Genomic DNA, 21,238 nt, shown 5'->3' with positions numbered 1-21,238 from the left:
CGGTGTAACCTGAGGTGATCACCTACTCTGGTCACACTGTTCGAGATGTGTGAAAACGTCTAGAAAAGTGAAAAGTCTGAGCGTTGGGAAAGAGGATAAATACGAAGGCCCTAAATTCAACTTTCTGTACCAAGGTACCTTTAACTGCAAACACTTTCAGTAGTAGCTGCGCATGTGCAACAGAAACATTTCTCTCGGCGTTTCATAAAAAAAAAAAACGGCGATGTATGCCATTGGCCTCAGGTGGAAGTCACAAAGTTGGTAAAGCTGGAACACCTGCTAACTTGGGCGCTCCGGGGTTCTTTAGAGCGCACAGGTAGCGTGTCATTCTCATGCGCTGCAACCAAACTTCTCCAGGGTGTTAATCCGTGAATTTCAGTTTATGCACTGGCTATTTGTTAGCAGAAACCCGCCCCCCACCACCCCGCCGGAAGCCAGCGGAGCGGTCTGAGCCCGGGCTTCCGCCTCTGGCCTTGAACTCCTCCCACCTCAAGCAAGCCACACCCACCAAGACGCCCACTCTTCGAATTTGAGTCTCCGGAGAGCCCGTAGTTTTGAACTCTGACCGCTCCTCGACCGGCACCGGGATAGCACGCATGCGTATTTTCTTTGAATGGGTGGCGCCCTTATCCTCGCGGCGGCTGCAGGAGCCCTGGCCTTGCTGCTGCTGGCAGTGCGGCTGTGGGTAGTCCTGAGTCCTCGCGCTCCTGTGCCTCGGCGGTCTCTCAGCCTCTTGGTGGTGGCTGGATCTGGTGAGTATACGGGCCGTGACTGGCGGACTAGGGTCGGGAACTACAAAACCCAGAGTCCACCGCGGCGCTCTTCGCAGCGCCAGTAGGACTTTTTGCAGCTTTGAATGCTGAGATTTGTAGTTTGCGTGATTGGCTCAAGTCAGCCCAACCTGGGCAAAACGCTGGTTTGTTGTCAAAGTGCCTCAAGCCGCGCGTTTATTGACAAATGCATAATTTACACTTATCTATAATAAGCTTTTCTGTAGCGTATATTTTTCTAACAAAGTAAGTATCAGTTACCAAAGATGACACAGAAGCCTGTTGATGCAACATGGAATTTCCCTGAAAAATATTGTTTTGCATTATTAATCTAGACATTTGGGATTTAGGAATCACAGTTGCTGCATGAAAAACAAGACAAACCGAATCGTCGCATTTATAAGTATACATATACAAACTCCAGTATTTTGGCCACCTCACGGGAAGAGTTGACTCATTGGAAAAGACTCAGTGAACTCCGGGAATTGGTCATGGACAGGGAGGCCTGGCGTGCTGCGATTCATGGGGTCGCAAAGAGTCGAACACGACTGAGCAACTGAACTGAACTGAACTGATATACAAAATCTGCGAGTGTAGAAGCAATTACCTACCAACAGGAGAACAATACACACCTCAGGATATTGTGTCAGGGAATGAACAACAATCTGTACAGTCAGATAATGCAATCTAAACGGATTCGGCCAGCTCTGTAGGCGCTTACAACTTTAAATGGACAGTTCTGAGAGCCATACACACCCACACTATGTACATACAGAAATGCCAGAAGATTGCATCCAGAAAGATTAATATTTATAGTATTAGCACGTGTTCCAAACCTATGTTCACGTGTAATTCATTACTTTATTCCCTTAATGTGTTTTGAGCCATGGGAGAGAGGGCAGGCAATAAACTAAGCCCTGGAAATAACAAACCTGATTAACACTACTTGTCATGGAGTGCTGACTATGTACCAAGCACCGAAAGGTGTGAGGGAACAGCTGTGAATGAAATGGAGAATATAGAAAAACTAACAGAAAACAAAAAACAGAATGGATCCTTACTGCAATGAGAAAAGTGCTGTAACCTGGGAAGTAGAAACTGCTATGTAAGTTCACACTGGGCATCACTTTATCTGAACCTGAGGCAGGAGGCTTCCTGGAAGAAGTGATGAGTAAAGGGATACTTGAAAGATGACTAAGAATTAGCCAGACAAGGGGGAGCTGGGTCTTTGAGGTCTGGAAAGGTGTGTAAAGAAAGCCATGGCACTTGGAAGGCCAGACGTGAGAGAGCACTCCTGCAGTGAGTTGGATGTGGGGAGGTAATGATTGGAGAGGGTATTTTAACACCCCCCAAACACACACACATAGAGCAAGGGACACTACTCCACTGCATTCTACCATGTAGTCATTAGGATCACTTACCTCTAAATTAACATAATACTGGAGTTAAATGACATCTCTGCTGCTACTGCTGCTAAGTCACTTCAGTCATGTCTGACTCTGTGTGACCCCATAGACAGCAGCCCATCAGGCTCCACCGTCCCTAGGATTCTCCAGGCAAGAACGCTGGAGTGGGTTGCCATTTCCTTCTCCAATGCATGAAAGTAAAAAGTGAAAGTGAAGTCGCTCAGTCATGTCCGACTCTTGGCCACCCCATGGACTGCAGCCCACCAGGCTCCTCCGTCCATGGGATTTTCCAGGCAAGAGTACTGGAGTGGGGTGCCATTGCCTTCTCCAATGACATCTCTGCCACTTAATAATTTGGTGATCTTGGGCAAATTAGTTAACCTCATTGAACCTTCTATTTCTACTTTGAAAAATTTGAGTTAGGATGAGAGAGTAAATGTGGTGGTAAAGTGCTTAGCAAAGTGCTTGGCAGATAGTAATGCATTTAATAAGTGATGACTTTTGATAGTCCTAGTAGCAAAGGAATCTTTTAAAGAATTTTAAATGGAGAGTGACCCAGTTGAATCTGAGCTTTCACAAAGATCATTCAGCCTGCATTATCACGAGAATGTTTTGACAAAGACTGAGGTAGGGAGACAAGTAGTAGCCTTTTGAATATTTCAGGTGACAGATGACAGCCTGACTGGGGTTGATGAGTGAGGGGATGGAGAAAAGTATATACATTTAAGTGAGATTTGGGAGATAAAAATCACTAGAATTGTGGATTGGAAGTGGAGGGTGATGGGAAGGTGGGCTCAAGAGTGATGTCTGGGTTTCTGGCTTGAGCAGATAGATGGAAGAATGGATGTTCGAGCCATTCACTTAACATCATGAGATTTGGCAGACTGGGAACCAAAACTAAAATTGAGAATTTGTCAGGCAGGCGGTGCCCTCTGTCATTCGAACCATTGAGGGTATGAAGAGTCAAGGACCTCCAAAAGTCATCCAAACCAGAGAAAGATTTGTAGTTAGATAAATAATTTAATAGTTCATGTCCAAAATTTAGGATGGGAAGGCATTTTCCTTGTCTATCCTGAATATGAAAAAATGCTTAATCTTACCATAATGTATCACTTGTTTAAAGAATACCAATCAAAATTATAATTTGTCTTTGAAATACTATGTTTCAAAGACATGTGACCTGCTTAGACAATTTCAGATGTAATATTAAATTGTCTGTCATTGAAGGTATAGCAGTAACAAAATAAAAGCCCTTGCTATCATGGTGTTTACTGTCTACTGGGACTAGGGTGGGGGAAACCAAAACAGAAAAAGTGAATAGACTGTATAGTTAGTTATAGGCAATAAATACTATGAAGTAGAGAAAGGAAGTTGCATTTTAGATAGAATTGTCAGAGAAAGCCTCCTTAGCGAGATGACAGATACCCAACAGCAAGGAGGCCAGAGTGGCTGGAGTACACTGCGTAAGGTGGGGTAGAAGCAGATGAGGCCCAGCCCATCCCAGCCCAGTCGCTCAGCCGTGTCCGACTCTGCGACCCCGTGAATCGCAGCACGCCAGGCCTCCCTGTCCATCACCAGCTTCAGGAGCTCACTCAGACTCATGTCCATCGAGTCAGCAATGCCATGCAGCCATCTCATCCTTGGTCATCCTCTTCTCCTCCTGCCCCCAATCCCTCCCAGCATCAGAGTCTTTTCCAATGAGTCAACTCTTCGCATGAGGTGGCCAAAGTACTGGAGTTTCAGCTTCAGCATCATTCCTTCCAAAGAAATCCCAGGGCTGATCTCCTTCAGAATGGACTGGCTGGATCTCCTTGCAGTCCAAGGGACTCTCAAGAGTCTTCTTCAACACCACAGTTCAAAAGCATCAATTCTTCGGCGCTCAGCCTTCTTCACAGTCCAACTCTCACATCCATACATGACCACAGGAAAACCATGGCCTTAACTAGACAGACCTTAGTTGGCAAAGTAATGTCTCTGCTTTTGAATATACTATCTAAGTTGGTCATAACTTTTCTTCCAAGGAGTAAGCGTCTTTTAATTTCATGGCTCCAATCACCATCTGCAGTGATTTTGGAGCCCCCCAAAATAAAGTCTGACACTGTTTCCGCTGTTTCCCCATCTATTTGCCATGAAGTGATGGGACCAGATGCCATGATCTTTGTTTTCTGAATGTTGAGCTTTAAGCCAACTTTTTCACTCTCCTCTTTCACTTTCATCAAGAGGCTTTTTAGCTCCTCTTCACTTTCTGCCATAAGGGTGGTGTTATCTGCATATCTGAGGTTATTGATATTTCTCCCGGCAATCTTGATTCCAGCTTGTGCTTCCTCCAGCCCCGCATTTCTCACGATGTACTCTGCATATAAGTCAAATAAGCAGGGTGACAATATACAGCCTTGACATACTCCTTTTCCTATTTGGAACCAGTCTGTTGTTCCATGTCCAGTTCGAAATGTTGCTTCCTGACCTGCATACAGATTTCTCAAGAGGCAGGTCAAATGGTCTGGTATTCCCATCTCTTTCAGAATTTTCCACAGTTGATTGTGATCCACACAGTCAAAGGCTTTGGCATAGTCAATAAAGCAGAAATAGATGTTTTTCTGGAACTCTCTTGCTTTTTCCATGATCCAGTGGATGTTGGCAATTTGATCTCTGGTTCCTCTGCCTTTTTTAAAACCATCTTGAACATCAGGGAGTTCACGGTTCACGTATTGCTGAAGCCTGGCTTGGAGAATTTTGAGCATTACTTTACTAGCATGTGAGATGAGTGCAGTGGCCCAAGAGCTTACAAAAAGTCTTTTATTCCATATGAGAAGGGGAGCTCTTGGAGGGTTTTGAATAGAGATAAATAATTTGATCAACCCTTTTTAATAGGATCACTCTAGAGGCTGTGTTGAGAATAGACTATATTGGGTACTCAAATAGACAAGAGGAGCGAGGGGAATAGACCAGGAAGCTATAGTCATAATCCATGCAAGAAAGGTGTGGTTTGGATCAGGATGCTTGCAAAGGAAGTTAGGGGTGATTGCATTCTGGGTACATCTTAAGATAGAACTGAGAGGATTTCATTCCCAAAGAATAAATCTTAATGAAAGAGTGAAATGGAAGACAAAACCCATCATTTTAATGACCTGATTCAGTAACAAGGTTAAATTTTCAAAGAATGTATTCAGTGAGGGTTTCCTTTAAAGGAAAAAAGACCATGAAAGCAGGTAAAATGAAGTCTTAACTACAGTGGAAGATGTTATGTATATTAGGTTTTATCCTTAATTGTCCCAGCTGTGAAAATAAGTACCTACTTTGCAAACTACCACACTTTTGCAAAGTTAAAAACAAAAATTCTAAGATGAGTATGAGATGTGTGAATTACTTGCATAAGAAGATGGGTGACAAGTTATGGACAGAGGCGCCTGGTGGGCTACAGTCCATGGGGTCACAAAGAGTTGAACAGGACTGAGCAGCTAACACTTTCATTCACTTTCACAGAAGGATATGGGTGACAAGTTATTAAGTTACAGTATGATTCTAATTCCCATTATATTTACTCTGTACTGACTACTTCTATATCTAATTCCTTCTGAGATCTAGGGAGTAATCTTTCTGTTTCTACTATAAGAAAATACATGTGCTTCGAGAAAACACATACTTAATTTGTTTGATTATCCTACTTGTTTGTTTGTATCACTATTGAAAGCTTTCTTACAACAGGGGGAGCTTTGTAGCAGGGGGAGCTTTGTAGCATGACCAGAAGCAAAGAAGAGGTAACAAATAAGATGAACACAGAGAATGTTAAAGACATCAACCTGGCTGAGGCCAAGGGATTGTGCAATTAAATAGATATGATAGGGCTCATTCTTAAGAAGTTCAGTTGCCTTGCTTAATTGGCATATAGTTAATGAGATAAATATATTCTTTTGATTTTTTTCCCCTGAAAGAAACCTTAATGAACACGGTTGATTTTTAAATTCATGGTTTTAAAATTAAAGTGGTAAAATTTTGGAGATTGTACGATTTCAGAAATTGAACACACAGTGGTTGGGTGAAGTTTGGTAAGTATTTGAGGACCTGCAGAGGGCTGAGACTTCTGTTAGGAGGTGTTGAACAAAAGTCTTCCTTAGAAAGATCTGAGCCCTGGCAATCAGCGCTCATGCCTGCCTAATATTACTTCACAACATGGAAGCCTTCAGCAGCTGCTTCCCATTTTCCAACCTACTTTGCTGACCTTACTTCACCTTCATCTTTCTTCCCAGTGTTCCCACCAAGCCTTGAACACCCATCCCAGATCTTGTCTTCTCATGTCCTAATGATGCCACCCCACCCAGTGGCATCCCTATACCTGTCTGCCCATTAGCTTCACTTTTAAGTCATCTCAGCCTTTACCAGGGATCTCCTCTATGCTGAGGGCATTGCTTTTCATAACAGTTTGCTTGTCTGTCCCCCTCATTTTAATGTTTTTTGCTGTCTTGCATCACTCTTTATATACCTGTGTGTGTCTTGCCCCTCTCCCATCAGACTTCTTGATAACAGGACCTGTGTTTTATACCAGGCTTCCCAAGTGATGCAGTGGCCAAGAATCTGCCTGCAATGCAGGAGACTTGAGACACAGTTTTGATCCCTGTGTCAGGAAGGTCCCCTAGAGAAGGAAATGCTAACTCTCTCCAGTATTCTTTGCTGGGACAATCCCATGGACAGAGGAGCCTGGTGGACTACAGTCCATGGGGTCGCAAAGAGTTGGGCAGGACTGAGCCACTGAGCACGCACAGTACAGTGTCTTATACTTCTTTGTACCTTCTTCAGCTAGTATAGTAGCACGACTTACTGCTGGTACTGATTTTATTTTTATACATCTATTATCCTCTTCCCCCATATAGAAGTAATATTTCTACAAGGGCACAGATTATTGTTTCCAGATATTCCTTCTGTATTTTGAGAAATGCACAAAAGTTAGCATTAGGATAACATCATCAGATGGATATGTCCATTACAAGTTTCTTCATCTTAGGTCTTCCAATATTTTTTCCAGGTGGGCATACCACTGAGATCCTAAGGCTGCTGGAGAACCTGTCCAATGCTTATTCTCCTAGACATTATATCGTTGCTGACACTGATGAAATGAGTACCCATAAAATAAATTCTTTTGAACAAATTCGAGCTGATAGAAACCCCAGTGCTACGGTAAGTAATAATTTCTGCGTCTAAGAAAGTTACAGGTTGTATATTGAATTTCATTCTCTCATGAAGCAATCTCATGGCACTTCAGTGCCCTGCTCACACAATACAGTCACATGTTTATTGCTGATGAAAAATAGTGCCTATACTACCCAAAGATAAAAGCTTCTTTCAAATAAATCTTCAGATAAAAATGGTTGCTAATTTCTTATATTCTTTTCTTTTAAATGGAATTTTTTTTTTTTTGGTAATTCCAACTGCAAAAATTTTTTGGTAATTCCAACTGCAAAAATTGTTTTATTTATAAGTACATACATTAAAGCATCCAGTTCATGTGCTTATTGGCTCTTTGTTAAAGTTTTGTTTTTTTTTTTTTTGAAGAACACACCAAAGTGTAATTCTTTTTAATATTTATCTATTTATTTGGCTGTGCTGGGTTTTAGTTGCAATGTGCAAACTCTTGGTCATGGCATGTGGGATATATTTCCTTGACCAGGGATTGAACCTGAGCCCCCTGCATTGGGAGCATGGAGTCTTAGTCACTGGACCATCAAGGAAGTCTCTCATTAAAGTTCTTTTATCAATGTATTATGTGTATTGATAATTTATCTGTTACTACTGTTTATCCTTCCAATTATATCTGTATCTGCCTTTAAAATTACTTCTCAACTCCTCATTGCTCCCTTCATTTTAGCATTTTAATCAGAATTTGGAGTAAATTGAAAAAAAAGTAAAACTATTTTATCAAGGAAAGAAACCAGAGCTGTTCTTCGTTAGATCGTCTCCATCGTTCCCGCTCTCTGGTACCTGCCTGGCCATGGAGCTCCAACAGGTAGTTCAGGAATGGACAGACAACCCAGCTCAGGCCACTCAAAGTGTTCCTCTGGGCTCTTTGGACTTGAGGACCCTGAGAATGGAAATAGTCTTTCTTCAGGTGCTTCAGCTCTATAAAAGAGAAAACTTGGAGAAAAGCAGTCATGTTTTCACCTGCTAGCTAAAGACAGACTGCAGCTGGAGCAAACTATGAAGTTAATATACAGGAAGAGCAAGATGGGAAAGCAGATGCTGAGTCTTGCCTTCAGTTACTCTAGAGCTGCCCTCATATGGGCCCTATCGTCATTATCTTTCTTGGAAATCAGGATGCACTAATGGGTAACTCACCCTCTGCTGACCTTTATAGCTAGTTAAACCTTGTTTTAGTTACGATTTGGTCACTTCTAAGTGTCATCCCTCGCTGTGTGCATGCATGCTAACTCACTTCAGTCGTGTCTGACTCTTGGCAACTCTGTGGACTGCAGCCTGCCAGGCTTCTCTGTCCATGGGATTCTCCAGGCAAGAATACTGGAGTGGGTAGCTATTCCCTTCTCCAGGGGATCTTTCTGACCCAGGGATCAAACCCATGTCTTAAATCTCTTGCATTGGCAGGTGGGTTCTTTACTACTAGTGTAACCTGGGAAGCCCCTGATCCCTCACTTAAGTTCAGTTCAGTCGCTCAGTCATGTCCGACTCCTTGCGACCCCATGAACTGCAGCACACCAGGCCTCCCTGTCCCTCACCAACTCCCGGAGCCTACCCAAACTCATGTCCATTGAGTTGGTGATGCCATCCAACCATCTCATCCTCTGTCGTCCCCTTCTCCTCCTGCCCTCAATCTTTCCCAGCATCAGGGTCTTTTCAGATGAGTCAGCTGTTCGCATCAGGTGGCCATCCCTCACTTATGCACTACTAGAATGTGTCCTTGGAAGATACCCATTAAACAAGATTGAAATCCACCTGCTATTATTCAGCCACAGTGAAATATGTGGTATGGGATGAGCCAAAATGCTTCATTTCTGTTTCAGGACTCAATACTGCGTTAGTTTCCTAGTGCTATTATAACAAAGTACTATACACAGGGTGGCTTAGAGCAACGGAAATTTATTCTTTCACTTCATTTGTAGTTATTATAAAATAATGGCTGTATTCTGTACAATATATCCTTATAACTTATTTATTTTATGTGTAGGAGTTTAATCCCTTCTCCGACTTGCCCCTCCTTCCTTCCCTTGCCCCAATGGGAAGCACTAATTCGTTCTCTGTATTTGTGATTTTATTTCTTTTTTATTATATTCACTAGTTTATTTTTTAGATTCCACATGTGATATTATACAGTATTTGTCTTTCTCTAACTTACTTCGCTTAGTATATATGCTCCAAGTCAATGCATATCGTTGCATTTGGCAAAATTTCATTCTTTTTATAGCTGAGTAGTATTTCATTGTGCGTGTGTGTGTGTACACTACATCTTCTTTATCCATTCATCTGCTGATGGACACTTAGGTTCCTTCTGTATCTTGGCAGTTGTATATAATGCTGCTATAAACCTTGGGGTGCATGTATCTTTTTGATTTAGTGTTTTTGTTTCTTTTTTCAAATTCCAGGAGTGGAATTGCTGGGTCATATGGTAGTTCTATTTTTAGTTTTTTGGGACACCATACTGTTTTCCACAATAGCTGCACCAATGGACATTCTTACCAACAGTGTATGAGGGTTCTTTTTTCCCCACATCCTCACCAACATTTGTTACCTGTGTTCTTTTTGATGACAGCCAGACAAGTGTGAGGTGATATCTCATTGTGGTTTTAACTGACATTTCCCTGATCATTGGCCATCTGATCTTTTCTTTGGAAAATTGTCTGTGCAGATATTCTGCCCCTTTTTTAATCAGGTTGCTCGGCCTTTTTTTTTTTTCTTTTTTGATATTTGAGCTGTTTATATATTTTTTGATATTAGCCCCCTATTGATCATATATTTGCAGATGTCTTCTCCCACTAAGTAGGCTGTCTTTTTATTTTGTCAGTGTGTTCCTTTCATGTGCACGACCTTTTAACTTTCATTAGGTTCCATTTGTTTATTTTTGCTTTTGTTGCCTTTTTTTAGGAGACAGATCCAAAAAACACTGCTACAATTTCTGTTGGGCATCTTCTGCCTATGTTTTCTTCCAGGAGTTTTATGGTTTCTGGTCTTACATTTAGGCCTTTAATCCATTTTGAGTTCATTTTTTCTACCTGATGTTAGAGAATGTTCTAATTTTATTCTTTTATATGTAGCTATACAGCTTTCTCATTGCCACTTGGTTAAGAGACTGTCTTTTCTTCACTGTGTATTCTTGCCTCCTTTATCCTAAGTAATCGACCATCAGTGTGTGAGTTTATTTCTGGGATCTCTGTTCTGTGCCATTGATCCGTGTGTCTGTTTTTGTGCCAGTACCATACTCTTTTGATTACTGTAGCTTAATGGTATAGTCTGAGGTCAGGGAGCACAATTTCTCCAGCTCTGTTCTTTCTCAAGATTGTTTGGCTGTTTTGTTGTCTTTTGTACCTCCATACAAATTAAAAAATTTCTTTAAGTTCTGTGAAAAATGCCATTGGTCGTTTGATAGAAATTACATTGAACCTGTATATTGCCTTGGATAGCATGGTCATTTTAAGATTATTAGTTCTTGCAATCTATGAACGTGGTATACCTTTACATCTGTTTATGTGGTCTTCAATTTCCTTCATCAGTGGCTTATAATTTTCCAAACACAGGACTTTTTCCTCCTTAGGTAGGTTTATTCCTTGGTATTTTATTCTTTTTTGTGCAGTTGTAAATGGGATCGTTTCCTTAGTTTCTCTTTCTGATAGTTTGTGATTAGTGTGTGGAAGTGTAGCAGATTTTTGTATATTAAATTTTGTAGCCTGCAGTTTTGTTGTATTCATTGATGAACTCTTAATAGATTTTCGGTGGTATCTTCAGGATTTTTTGCATATAGTATCATATCATCTGCAAACAGTGACAGTTTTACTTCTTTCCAGTTTGGATTTTTTAATATCTGTTTACCTGCTGATTTCTGTGGATAGGACTTCCAACACTGTATTGAATAAACATGGTGAGAGTGGACATTCTTGTCTTATTCCTAATTTTAGAAAAAAATGTTTTCAGCTTTTCACTTTTGAGTATGATCTTAGCTGAGGACTTGTCATATATGGCTTTTATTATGTTGAAGTGTGTTATCTCTATGCTCATTTTCAATATCATTAATAGATGTTGAAGTTTATGAAAAAGTTTTTTGCATCTATTTAGATGATTATATGGCTTTTATGCTTCAGTTTGTTAATGTGGTGTATCATATTTATTGATTTGCAGATATTGAAAAATCCTAACATCCTGGAATAAACTTCACCTAATTGTAGTATATCATGCTTTTAATGTATTGTTAGAGTCAGTTAGAGCTAGTGTTTCACTGAGGATTTTACATCTATGTTCATCAGTGATCTTGGCCTATAATTTATTTTTTGTGGTATGTCTGTCTGGTTTGGGTGGCAAGGTGATGCTGACCTCATAGAATGAGTTTGGAAGTGTTCCTTCCTCTGCACATTTTTAGAATAGTTTGAGAAGGATAGGTGTTGACTCTTCTCTAAATGTTTGGTGGAATTTACCTATGAAGCCTTCTGATCCTCATCTTTTGTTTGTTTGGAATTTTTCAAAAATCATTGATTCATTTTCATTTCTGGTAATTGATTTGTCCATATTTGTGTATCTTCCCGATTCAGTCTTGAGAAGTCATGTAAGAGTTTTAGGAATTTGTCCACTTCTAAGTTGCCTATTTTGTATTGCCACATAGTTGTAGTAGCCTCATGATTCTTTGTAGTTCTGTGGTGTAGGTTGTAACTTTTTTTTTATTCCTGATTTTATCGATTTGGGCCCACTTTCTTTTTCTCCTTAATGAATCTGGCTAGAGGTTTATCAATTTTGTTTATCTTTTCAAAGAACCAACTCTTAGTTTTGTTGATCTTTTCTATTGTTTTTTAGTCTCTCTTTCATTTATTTCCACTCTGACCTTTATAAGTTCTTTTTTTCTGTTAGCTTTAGGTTTTATTTATTTTTCTCTTTCCAGCTCCTTTAGATTTGAGACTAGGTTTCTGATTTGAGATTTTTCTTGTTTCCTGGGGTAAGCTTGTATAGCTGTAAATGTCCATTTTAGAACTGCTTTTGCTGCATCCCAAAGGTTTTGGATCATTGTGTTTTCATTTTCATTTGTCTTCACATTTTTTTTTTCCTTTTCAATTTCTTCAGCAATCCATTTATTGTTCAGTAGCATAGTGTTTAGCTTTCACGGGTCTATCTGTTTTGAAGCTTTTCTTTTAGAGTTGACTGTTGGTCTCATAGCAGTGTGGTCAGAAAACATGCTTGATAGTACCCTAGTTTTCTTAAATTTATCAAGGCTTCTTTTGTGTAAAGCATGTAATGTATCCTGAAAAATGTTCCATGTGCACTTGAAAAGAATGTGTATTCTGCTGCTTTTAGGTGGAATGTTCTATAAATACTCCTAAGTCCATCAGGACTATTGTGTCATTTAGGGATAGTACTTTTTTTTTATTAATCTTCTATCTGGTCTGGATGATCTGTTCATTGATGTGAGTGGGGTGTTAAAGTCCCTTACTATTATTGTTGATTTTTCCCTTTGTCTGTATTTCTTTTATGTATTCAGATGCTCCTATGTTGGGTGCATATGTTTATATCTGCTTAGAGCAATCTCTGGATCATTATGTAATGTCCTTCTTTGTCTCTTGTAACAGTGTTTATTTTAAAATCTATTTCTTCTGCTATAAGGATTGCTACCCCAGCTTTCTTTTGATTTCCGCTTGCGTGGAATATGTTTTTCTATCACCTCATTTGTAGTCTGTGTGTATCTTTAGATCTGAAGTGCATCTCTTATAGGCAGCTTTTTTTTTTAACCACTCATTGTCTTTGATTAGATCATTTAGTCAGTTAAATTTAAAGTAATTATTAATATGCATGTTCTTATTGCCATTTTGTTCATTGTTTTGTAGGTCTTTCTTGTTCTTGTTCTTCTTTTGTTCTCTCATGATTTGATGACTGTGTTTAGGATTAGGTTTGGATTCTTTTTTCTTTTTGCATGAGATATATATATGATTATGATTATATATATATATGATTAAACTCATGATCTCTTAATTTCAACTGCATTTTAACAACTTTGCATTTGTATTCTCCTCCCCTCATGATAACTGTTTTAGATACCAGGTTTTACCAGGAGTTGTTTCATGTATCCCTTATCTGATTATTGTGGATATAGATGGTTTTACTTTTGTCTTTAACCTTCCTGCTAGCTTTGTTCATGGAAAATTTCCTACCTTTTTCTGTATTTTTGCCTTTTTAAGTGAATGTGAAAGTCGCTCAGTCCTATCCAACTCTTTTCAACCCCATTGACTGTATAGCCCATGGAGTTCTCCAGACTAGAATGCTGGAGTGGGTAGCTGTTCCCTTTTCCAAGGGATCTTCCCAACATAGGGATCAAACCCAGGTCTCCCTCATTGCAAGCAGATTCTTTACCAGCTGAGCCACCAGGAAAGCCCAATACTGGAGTGGCCTACCCCTTCTCCAGTAGATCTCCCCGACTCAGGAATCGAACTGGGGTGTTCTGCATTGCAGGCAGATTCTTTACCAGCTGAGCTACAGCCTTTACTGATTAATTTTTTCCATTCGTATTTTCGTGTTTCTGGTTTCTAATTGTGACCTTTTCTTTTTCACCTAGAGAAGTTCCTTTAACATTTCTTGTAAGTTCCTGTAACATTTCTGGTTTGATGGTGCATTTTAACAAGATTAGTTTTTCCAATCCATGAGCACAGAATATCTTTCTATTTATTGGTGTCTTCTTTGATTTCTTTCATCACTGTCCAATAATTTTCAGTGAACAAGTCTTTCACCTCCATGGCTAAATTTATTCCTAGGTATTTTATTCTTTTTGATGCAGTCATAAATGTTATTGTTTTCTTAATTTCTCTTTCTGATAGTTTGTTAATAGTTGTAGAAATACAAAAGATTTTTGCCTGTTGATTTTGTATCCAGAACTTTGCTGAATGTCTCTCTTAATTCCAACAATTTTTTGGTGGAGTCTTTAGGGTTTTCTATATATAAAATATCATAGCACCAACAAAAAGTCACTATTTTATTCTTTTCCAGTTTAAGTTTTGTATAACTTGTCTGTTATACAGTGGCCCCAATGTGTTATTTTTGTTATGGAAATATAACTTTGCAGGCTTTCTGTTTCTTTTAAAACCAGTGTAACTAAGATATTTTTCTAAGAACATGTTTAATTTTGGTAACTTTGCAAATATTTTGGCATTAATATTTTCATAATATTCTCTTGCTGTTTTTTTAATCTGTGCTATAGCATTTGCATATTTTCCATCTCTTTTGAGTTTTGTGTGTCATGGTGTTTTAAATGTGTCTTTTATAAATGACAAAGTATAATTTTAAAATTCAAAACTGAGAATCATTGTCTCTTAACAAACATGTTTGGTAGATGTATGTTTATTTTGGTTACTAATATATTAGATTTATTTCTATTTTATTTGATTCTTTCTACTTACCATTTTCTTTGAATCTTTTTTTGTTCCGTTTCTGCCTTCTGTTTGGATTGAGTTTTCATTGTCCTCCTCTTATCCTGGAATGGAAATTACCCTCTTCTCTTGGGTATTTTCTTTAAACTGTTAATACAGATATCCAACTTAAAATCAAAATCTTATTATTTCCAGTATTCTGAAAAAAAAGAAAAGGCTTTTAGAATATTTTAACTGTGAGCACCACCTCCCATCCTATATGTTATTCGTCAGAGTTTTGGTTCTACTTTGTTTTTACTCCACTTATATTACTTATTACTATTATTTTATGCAGTTTGTACTTATTTAGATGTATGTAGTATTTTCTTTCCTCACCCTCACTACTCCTTTCTTTTGGATCCACTATTTTTCTTCTAGAAATATATATATATTTTTTAGTTCTTTCATGGAAGGTCTGTAAGGGATTTATTCTTTCCATTTTGTTTGTTTGTTTGAAAATATGTTTGGGTTTGGCCCTCCTTTGATTGCATTCTGTATTTAGAATTCTAGTTTGAATTTTTCCCTTAATAACTGTGAATTTGGCGTTCATTTATTTATTTAACAAGTATTTATTGCATTCCCATTGGGTGCTAGGGATACATTAGTGAATAAATTACAAGTGTCTCTTCCTTTATGGTGTCTATATCTCAGTAGGGGGATGATAAACAAGATACTTAAGTAAAATGTATAATTTGCTAATGATAAATGCTAAAGAGAGAAGTAGAGCAGTAAGGGAACAAAGAATATTGGGGAGTTGAAGGGAGACTGCAGTTTTTGGTAGAGTAGTTGGGAAAGGTGATATGTGAACCAAGACTTGATGGAGGTATGGTGCAAGGCAGCCTGAGGAAAGCCAGTTCTTGAAGAGGAAACAATAACTGCAGTGAAGCGTCCTGAGACAGAATTGTACCTGGCATATTTATGAAACAGCAAAGGAAATCAGTGTGGCCAAAGCAGAGTAAGCAAGAGAAAGCTCAGTAGGTTACGAAGCCATAGCCGTCAAAGTGGGGATAACAGGGTCAGATCTTTTAAGACCTTTTGTCCATTTTTAATCTTAGGTTTTTTCCCCCCCATGAGTGATGTGGGGAACCATTGGGAAGTTTTAAAGGGGAAAGATGTGATCTGGCTTATATTTTAATAGGATCATTTTGGGTGCTGAATACACTAAAAGGGGCAAGGGCAGAAGCGAGGAAAGCAGTTTGGAGGCCATTGCAATAATTCAGGTGAGAGACCAGCATGGCTTGGACAAGGATGGCAGTGGTGGGTGTGATGGGGAACAGTCACATTCTGGACATACTGTGAAGGAAACACTAATAGGATTTCCTGGCAGGCAAGGTGTGAGATGTGGAGAAAAAACAGAGTGGGAGGTGACATCCAGATTTTTGGCCTGAGCTACCAGGAAAATGGAGCTGCCATTCATTTACATGAGGAAGACTGCATGAGAGAACAGCAGGCCTGAGTGTAAGATATCTGCAAATATATAAGCAAGGAGGTTGGCTGTACAGTTAGATGTGTGAGTCTGAAGTTGAAGGAAGCTGGTCTTCAACACGAATTTTGGAGTCACCTGTGTTTACATCACCTAAGTTCAGTTGCTCAGTCGTGTCTGACTCTTTGCGACCCCATGAATCGCAGCACGCCAGGCCTCGCTGTCCATCACCATCTCCCGGAGTTCACTCAGACTCATGTCCATCGAGTCAGTGATGCCATCCAGCCATCTCATCCTTGGTCGTCCCCTTCTCCTCCTGCCCCCAATCCCTCCCAGCATCAGAGTCTTTTCCAATGAGTCAACTCTTCGCATGAGGTGGCCAAAGTACTGGAGTTTCAGCTTCAGCATCATTCCTTCCAAAGAAATCCCAGGGCTGATCTCCTTCAGAATGGACTGGTTGGATCTCCTTGCAGTCCAAGGGACTCTCAAGAGTCTTCTCCAACACCACAGTGAAAAAGCATCAATTCTTCGGCGCTCAGCCTTCTTCACAGTCCAACTCTCACATCCATACATGACCACTGGAAAAACCATAGCCTTGACCAGACGGACCTTAGTCGGCAAAGTAATGTCTCTGCTTTTGAATATACTATCTATGTTGGTCATAACTTTTCTTCCAAGGAGTAAGTGTCTTTTAATTTCACGGCTGCAGTCACCATCTGCAGTGATTTTGGAGCCCAAAAAATTAAATCTGACACTGTTTCCACTGTTTCCCCATCTATTTCCCATGAAGTGATGGGACCAGATGCCATAATCCTCGTTTTCTGAATGTTGAGCTTTAAGCCAACTTTTCACTCTCCACTTTCACTTTCATCAACAGGCTTTTTAGTTCCTCTTCATTTTCTGCCATAAGGGTGGTGTCATCTGCATATCTGAGGTTATTGATATTTCTCCTGGCAATCTTGATTCCAGCTTGTGCTTCTTCCAGTCCAGCGTTTCTCATGATGTACTCTGCATAGAAGTTAAATAAGCAGGGTGACAATATACAGCCTTGACGGACTCCTTTTCCTATTTGGAACCAGTCTGTTGTTCCATGTCCAGTTCGAACTGTTGCTTCCTGACCTGCATATAGGTTTCTCAAGAGGCAGGTCAGGTGGTCTGGTATTCCCATCTCTTTCAGAATTTTCCACAGTCAAAGGCTTTGGCATAGTCAATAAAGCAGAAATAGATGTTTTTCTGGAACTCTCTTGCTTTTTCCATGATCCAGCGAATGTTGGCAATTTGATCTCTGGTTCCTCTGCCTTTTCTAAAACCATCTTGAACATTAGGAAGTTCACAGTTCACGTATTGCTGAAACCTGGCTTGGAGAACTTTGACCATTACTTTACTAGCGTGTGAGATGAATGCAACTGTGCAGTTGTTTGAGCATTCTTTGGCATTGCCTTTCTTTGGGATTGGAATGAAAACTGACCTTTTCCAGTCCTGTGGCCACTGCTGAGTTTTCCAAATTTGCTGGCATATTGAGTGCAGCACTTTCACAGCATCATCTTTCAGGATTTGAAATAGCTCTACTGGAATTCCATCACCTCCACTAGCTTTGTTCATAGTGATGCTTTCTAAAGCCCACTTGACTCAAAACGAAAAACTGTGATATCACCCAGGGATTGAATGTAGTTAGAAAATAGAAGACCGCTAAGCACTAAGCCCAGAGCACTCTAGGTTTCAGATATAGGGTAGCTGTTACTGTTGTGAAGTTATCAGCCATCAGTTTGTTGTCCCTCATTAGGCCTCTGCTCCGGAACCTGGGGAGGGCAACCCAAAACCCAGCGCTAGGTTTCTGGCATCATTATGTCCTCCTCCCAAGCTCCAGGGTCACAGACTGCTCCCATTTCATTTTCTTCTTGTTTCTAGCAAGCAGAGATTTCCCTTCTTTCCAGTTTTGATAAAATTATATTTTGTTGTGTATCTTGCAGCATTTTAATCCATTTATAGAAGGGTTTGGGTCTTCGTTTAAGTCAAAGTTTTAATGTATCCTCTGTATAGATGCCTATTCTACACTGTCCATATTAATGTGTTTAGTACACCTAATAAATAGCACCTCCTACCTATTCAATTTTCCTCACTCTTTAAAATCTGGTATAATTGTACCAACTGCAGTTTCCTAGCAGTTGATAATACTCCTGCAGTTAAAGTTCTTGACTGTCTCTTTTTAGTTTAATTTTTTTTCAGACTTCTTAAGTAAACCAGAAACTCTGTACCACTTTAAAGCATTAACAATAATTGCACCCTGTGTCTGGGTGGGGTGTCTCATCCATATCACTCAGAGCACTTTAGGAATAAAAGTGCATCAAGTCCCACTTGGTTCTGGTAAGAAGCCAAAACGTACATTTTCAGCACAAGCCCGCTCTTCTAAAAACATAAAGAAGACCTTCCCAGAAACCAGAAGATACAAATGACCTATTGTTAATCACATATTGTTGCCCAAGTCGCATAGGAAGTTTCTACTGTTTGGTAATAACTTAGTGTAATATGGAATTTCTAAATATTTTTGTTAGTTTTTAGAAAAATATTTAAATGTTAATATTTGTCTATTTATAATAGATATAAAAATCTAACAGATTTTAAAGCTAAATTTTATGTTAATAATATAGTCTTATTATTGAATGGTAGAGATGACCTACTTTTGTTGCAGAAACCCCATTCAAATTTCCTCCTAATTCCTTTGATTCAGTACATTTTTACTTGTATTTAACATCTTTAGGTATGTAATTTATCTTATTTATAGTTACACAGGAGTAAAGAGAAATAGTTATTTCTGGTGCACTTTTAACTCCTCTCAGTCTATGCTTCTTTAAGGAGTTTAACTAGCTTTGGAAGAGAAACAGGCTTCTCTGGGGAGAAACATCTCGATGCTACTCAAATAAAGCAACTGAGATTAGAAAGGTGAGGGGCAGGACGCTGAGCGAAATAAAAAACAAAACAATGTTTAGCTGTGAAATTACCTGTATGAAAAAAATCTGGAAAAGCATTCTAAAGAAAATGTAATTTCCACTGGGATTATCTCTAAAGTAAAGAGTGTCTAAAGTAATATCTTTTTGAAAAATTGGATGGTAACCTTTCCAAATAGAACCAATTACCAGAGCTGTATTATATAAAGTGTAAGTGAAAAATCAAAGCAGAGCTTCTTCCCGGAAAGCAGTCATCCACTTGTTGGCCTGTGTTTCAGCAGGGACATCCACCCCTTTGGGACACTGAGGGAAATGAGAGTCAGGGCATTGCACTGTAGATTCTGGTTCATTTTTTTATTTGCTTCTCATTCTGCACCTTATTTGTTAACCACCCGGCTTGACAACCATTACTCCTTGTGACTTCTGTTAGAGCCTGAGTTGGCACCTTCAGATCATAGCAGTAAAGACAGAAGTTCAGTGACACGCGAATAAAACATTTTTTGAATACACGTAAAAATTAAAAGAGTGGGCTTTTTTCTTATGTAAAACAATAATAGAAGTTTCTGAAAACTGAGTTGAAGGGTTGACAATTAGGGTCAACCTGCTTTACTTTTGGGTCACTGACTAGATTTCTCACTACTCTATAGTTAAGCGTATAATGTTTTGCCAAGAAAGATTATTTGTTTATTTTGTGGGGGGAGGGGGGAAAGAATATTCAGTGCGTGCCAATTCTGTACAAGACATTATGCTTAGGTGGATATTCCAGCATATCTTTATAATCAGTATGCCCCATAATTACCTGCTGCAGGACTGTAAACAGTTATTTTTCTGTTTCTTTTCTTTTCCAAAAGTTTTGTTTGTTCCTAAATTGAAAAACTATAGACAGCAAAGAAGTATGGGAGTAAAACATGGGAGTTTCCTGTAACGACTCCAGTCTCACTGTCTAGAGAGAAACACTGCACCAGCTTGAGTCATATCCTGCTGGTATTACTTTTTGCCCTCCTGTTACACATATCCTTATAACAGAATGTTATGAATTATGTGTACATATATATATATATACGTGACTATATAAACAGGGGTGGCAGAGCATAGCATGGCTAGTTTGTAAATCACACCCTGTACATTGCTTTCAGCTTTTCTGTTCTTTGAACTCTGTACCTAGATAGTTTTCCATGTTGGTACTTGTAGGTCTACCTTACAAAGCTTAGATATGTAGTACTCTTGTACCTTTTCCCTATTGCGGTTTTCAAGTTTTCATTGAATACTGCAGTAAACAATTTTGAATTTATGTTATAGATAGTCTGCAAGTATTCTTATAACTTTCTAGATTTTTCTGCAAATGTGAGTGTGACTTTGATTAGAAAAAAATTAAAAACAAAAAGCCCAAAGTAAGTACCTTGCTGACATGGAAGGGCACTGTAGGGCCCCTTTGGTACTGTAGCATTCTGCTAGAATGTTGATTGAATTCTTGATTTGAAGTAAATGCAGTAAATATATGAGAGTATCCTGTGGGGTGAATCAGTGTAATAGCTATCCCAAACTCTTACTGTTTTGGTCACTAAATAAAACCCTTCTGGCCCTCTCTTCATATTTTTCAATAATATACTGGGCCAGGTGGTACTGAATGCATGCTATGTTCAAACCCCACATATACTTCAGTTACTTTGAATTCTAGTCTTCTTGTCTGCATCATATTCATATTCTAGGCTGCCTACATTTATCGTCCTTAAACAATGCATTGAACAAATAACCTATTATTCTAACATTTTTAATGATTTCCTTAATGTGAAAAAGTGTATTTGGAGCCAAAAGCCAATCTCCATAAGAGGCATTCTTCTCCCTAGAATCAGACCCCAAACAAGCGTACCTGCCAATTCAGTTCAGTTCAGTTCAGTCGCTCAGTCATGTCCAACTCTTTGTGACCCCATGGACTGTAGCACACCAGGCTTCCCTGTCCATCACCAGCTCCCGGAGCCTGCTCAAACTCATGTCCATCGAGTCAGTGATGCCATCCAACCATCTCATGCTCTGTCATCCCCTTATTCTCCTGCCTTCAATCTTTCCCAGCATCAGGGTCTTTTCCAATGAGTCAGTTCTT

At 39.3% G+C, this 21,238-nt stretch overlaps 1 protein-coding gene across 6 annotated transcripts in view; it reads left to right on the top strand.

Annotated features, from left to right (window-relative positions):
* The first annotated feature begins 475 nt into the window (after positions 1–475).
* Positions 476–21,238, top strand: part of ALG14 (ALG14 UDP-N-acetylglucosaminyltransferase subunit) — a 128,796-nt gene continuing 108,033 nt past the window's right edge. For 4 of the 6 annotated variants that reach the window (XR_011258611.1, XM_069598407.1, XM_069598398.1 and 1 more), the window contains exons 1-2: positions 487–752; positions 7,197–7,348. Coding sequence is in view for 5 of the 6 variants with exons in the window: in XM_069598407.1 (XP_069454508.1) it covers positions 614–752; positions 7,197–7,348 (291 nt within the window). In the remaining variant the exon portion in view is untranslated. Of the gene's footprint in view, positions 753–7,196; positions 7,349–21,238 lie in introns of all 6 variants that reach the window. The other 2 variants (XM_069598370.1, XM_069598391.1) reach the window with 2 other exon arrangements.

Source organism: Ovis canadensis, chromosome 1, assembly GCF_042477335.2.
Source record: "Ovis canadensis isolate MfBH-ARS-UI-01 breed Bighorn chromosome 1, ARS-UI_OviCan_v2, whole genome shotgun sequence".
In the NCBI taxonomy this organism is placed as follows: Eukaryota; Metazoa; Chordata; class Mammalia; order Artiodactyla; family Bovidae; genus Ovis; species Ovis canadensis.
Note: the sequence above shows the minus strand (reverse complement) of the source record. Positions and strands in the feature narration are given on the sequence as shown.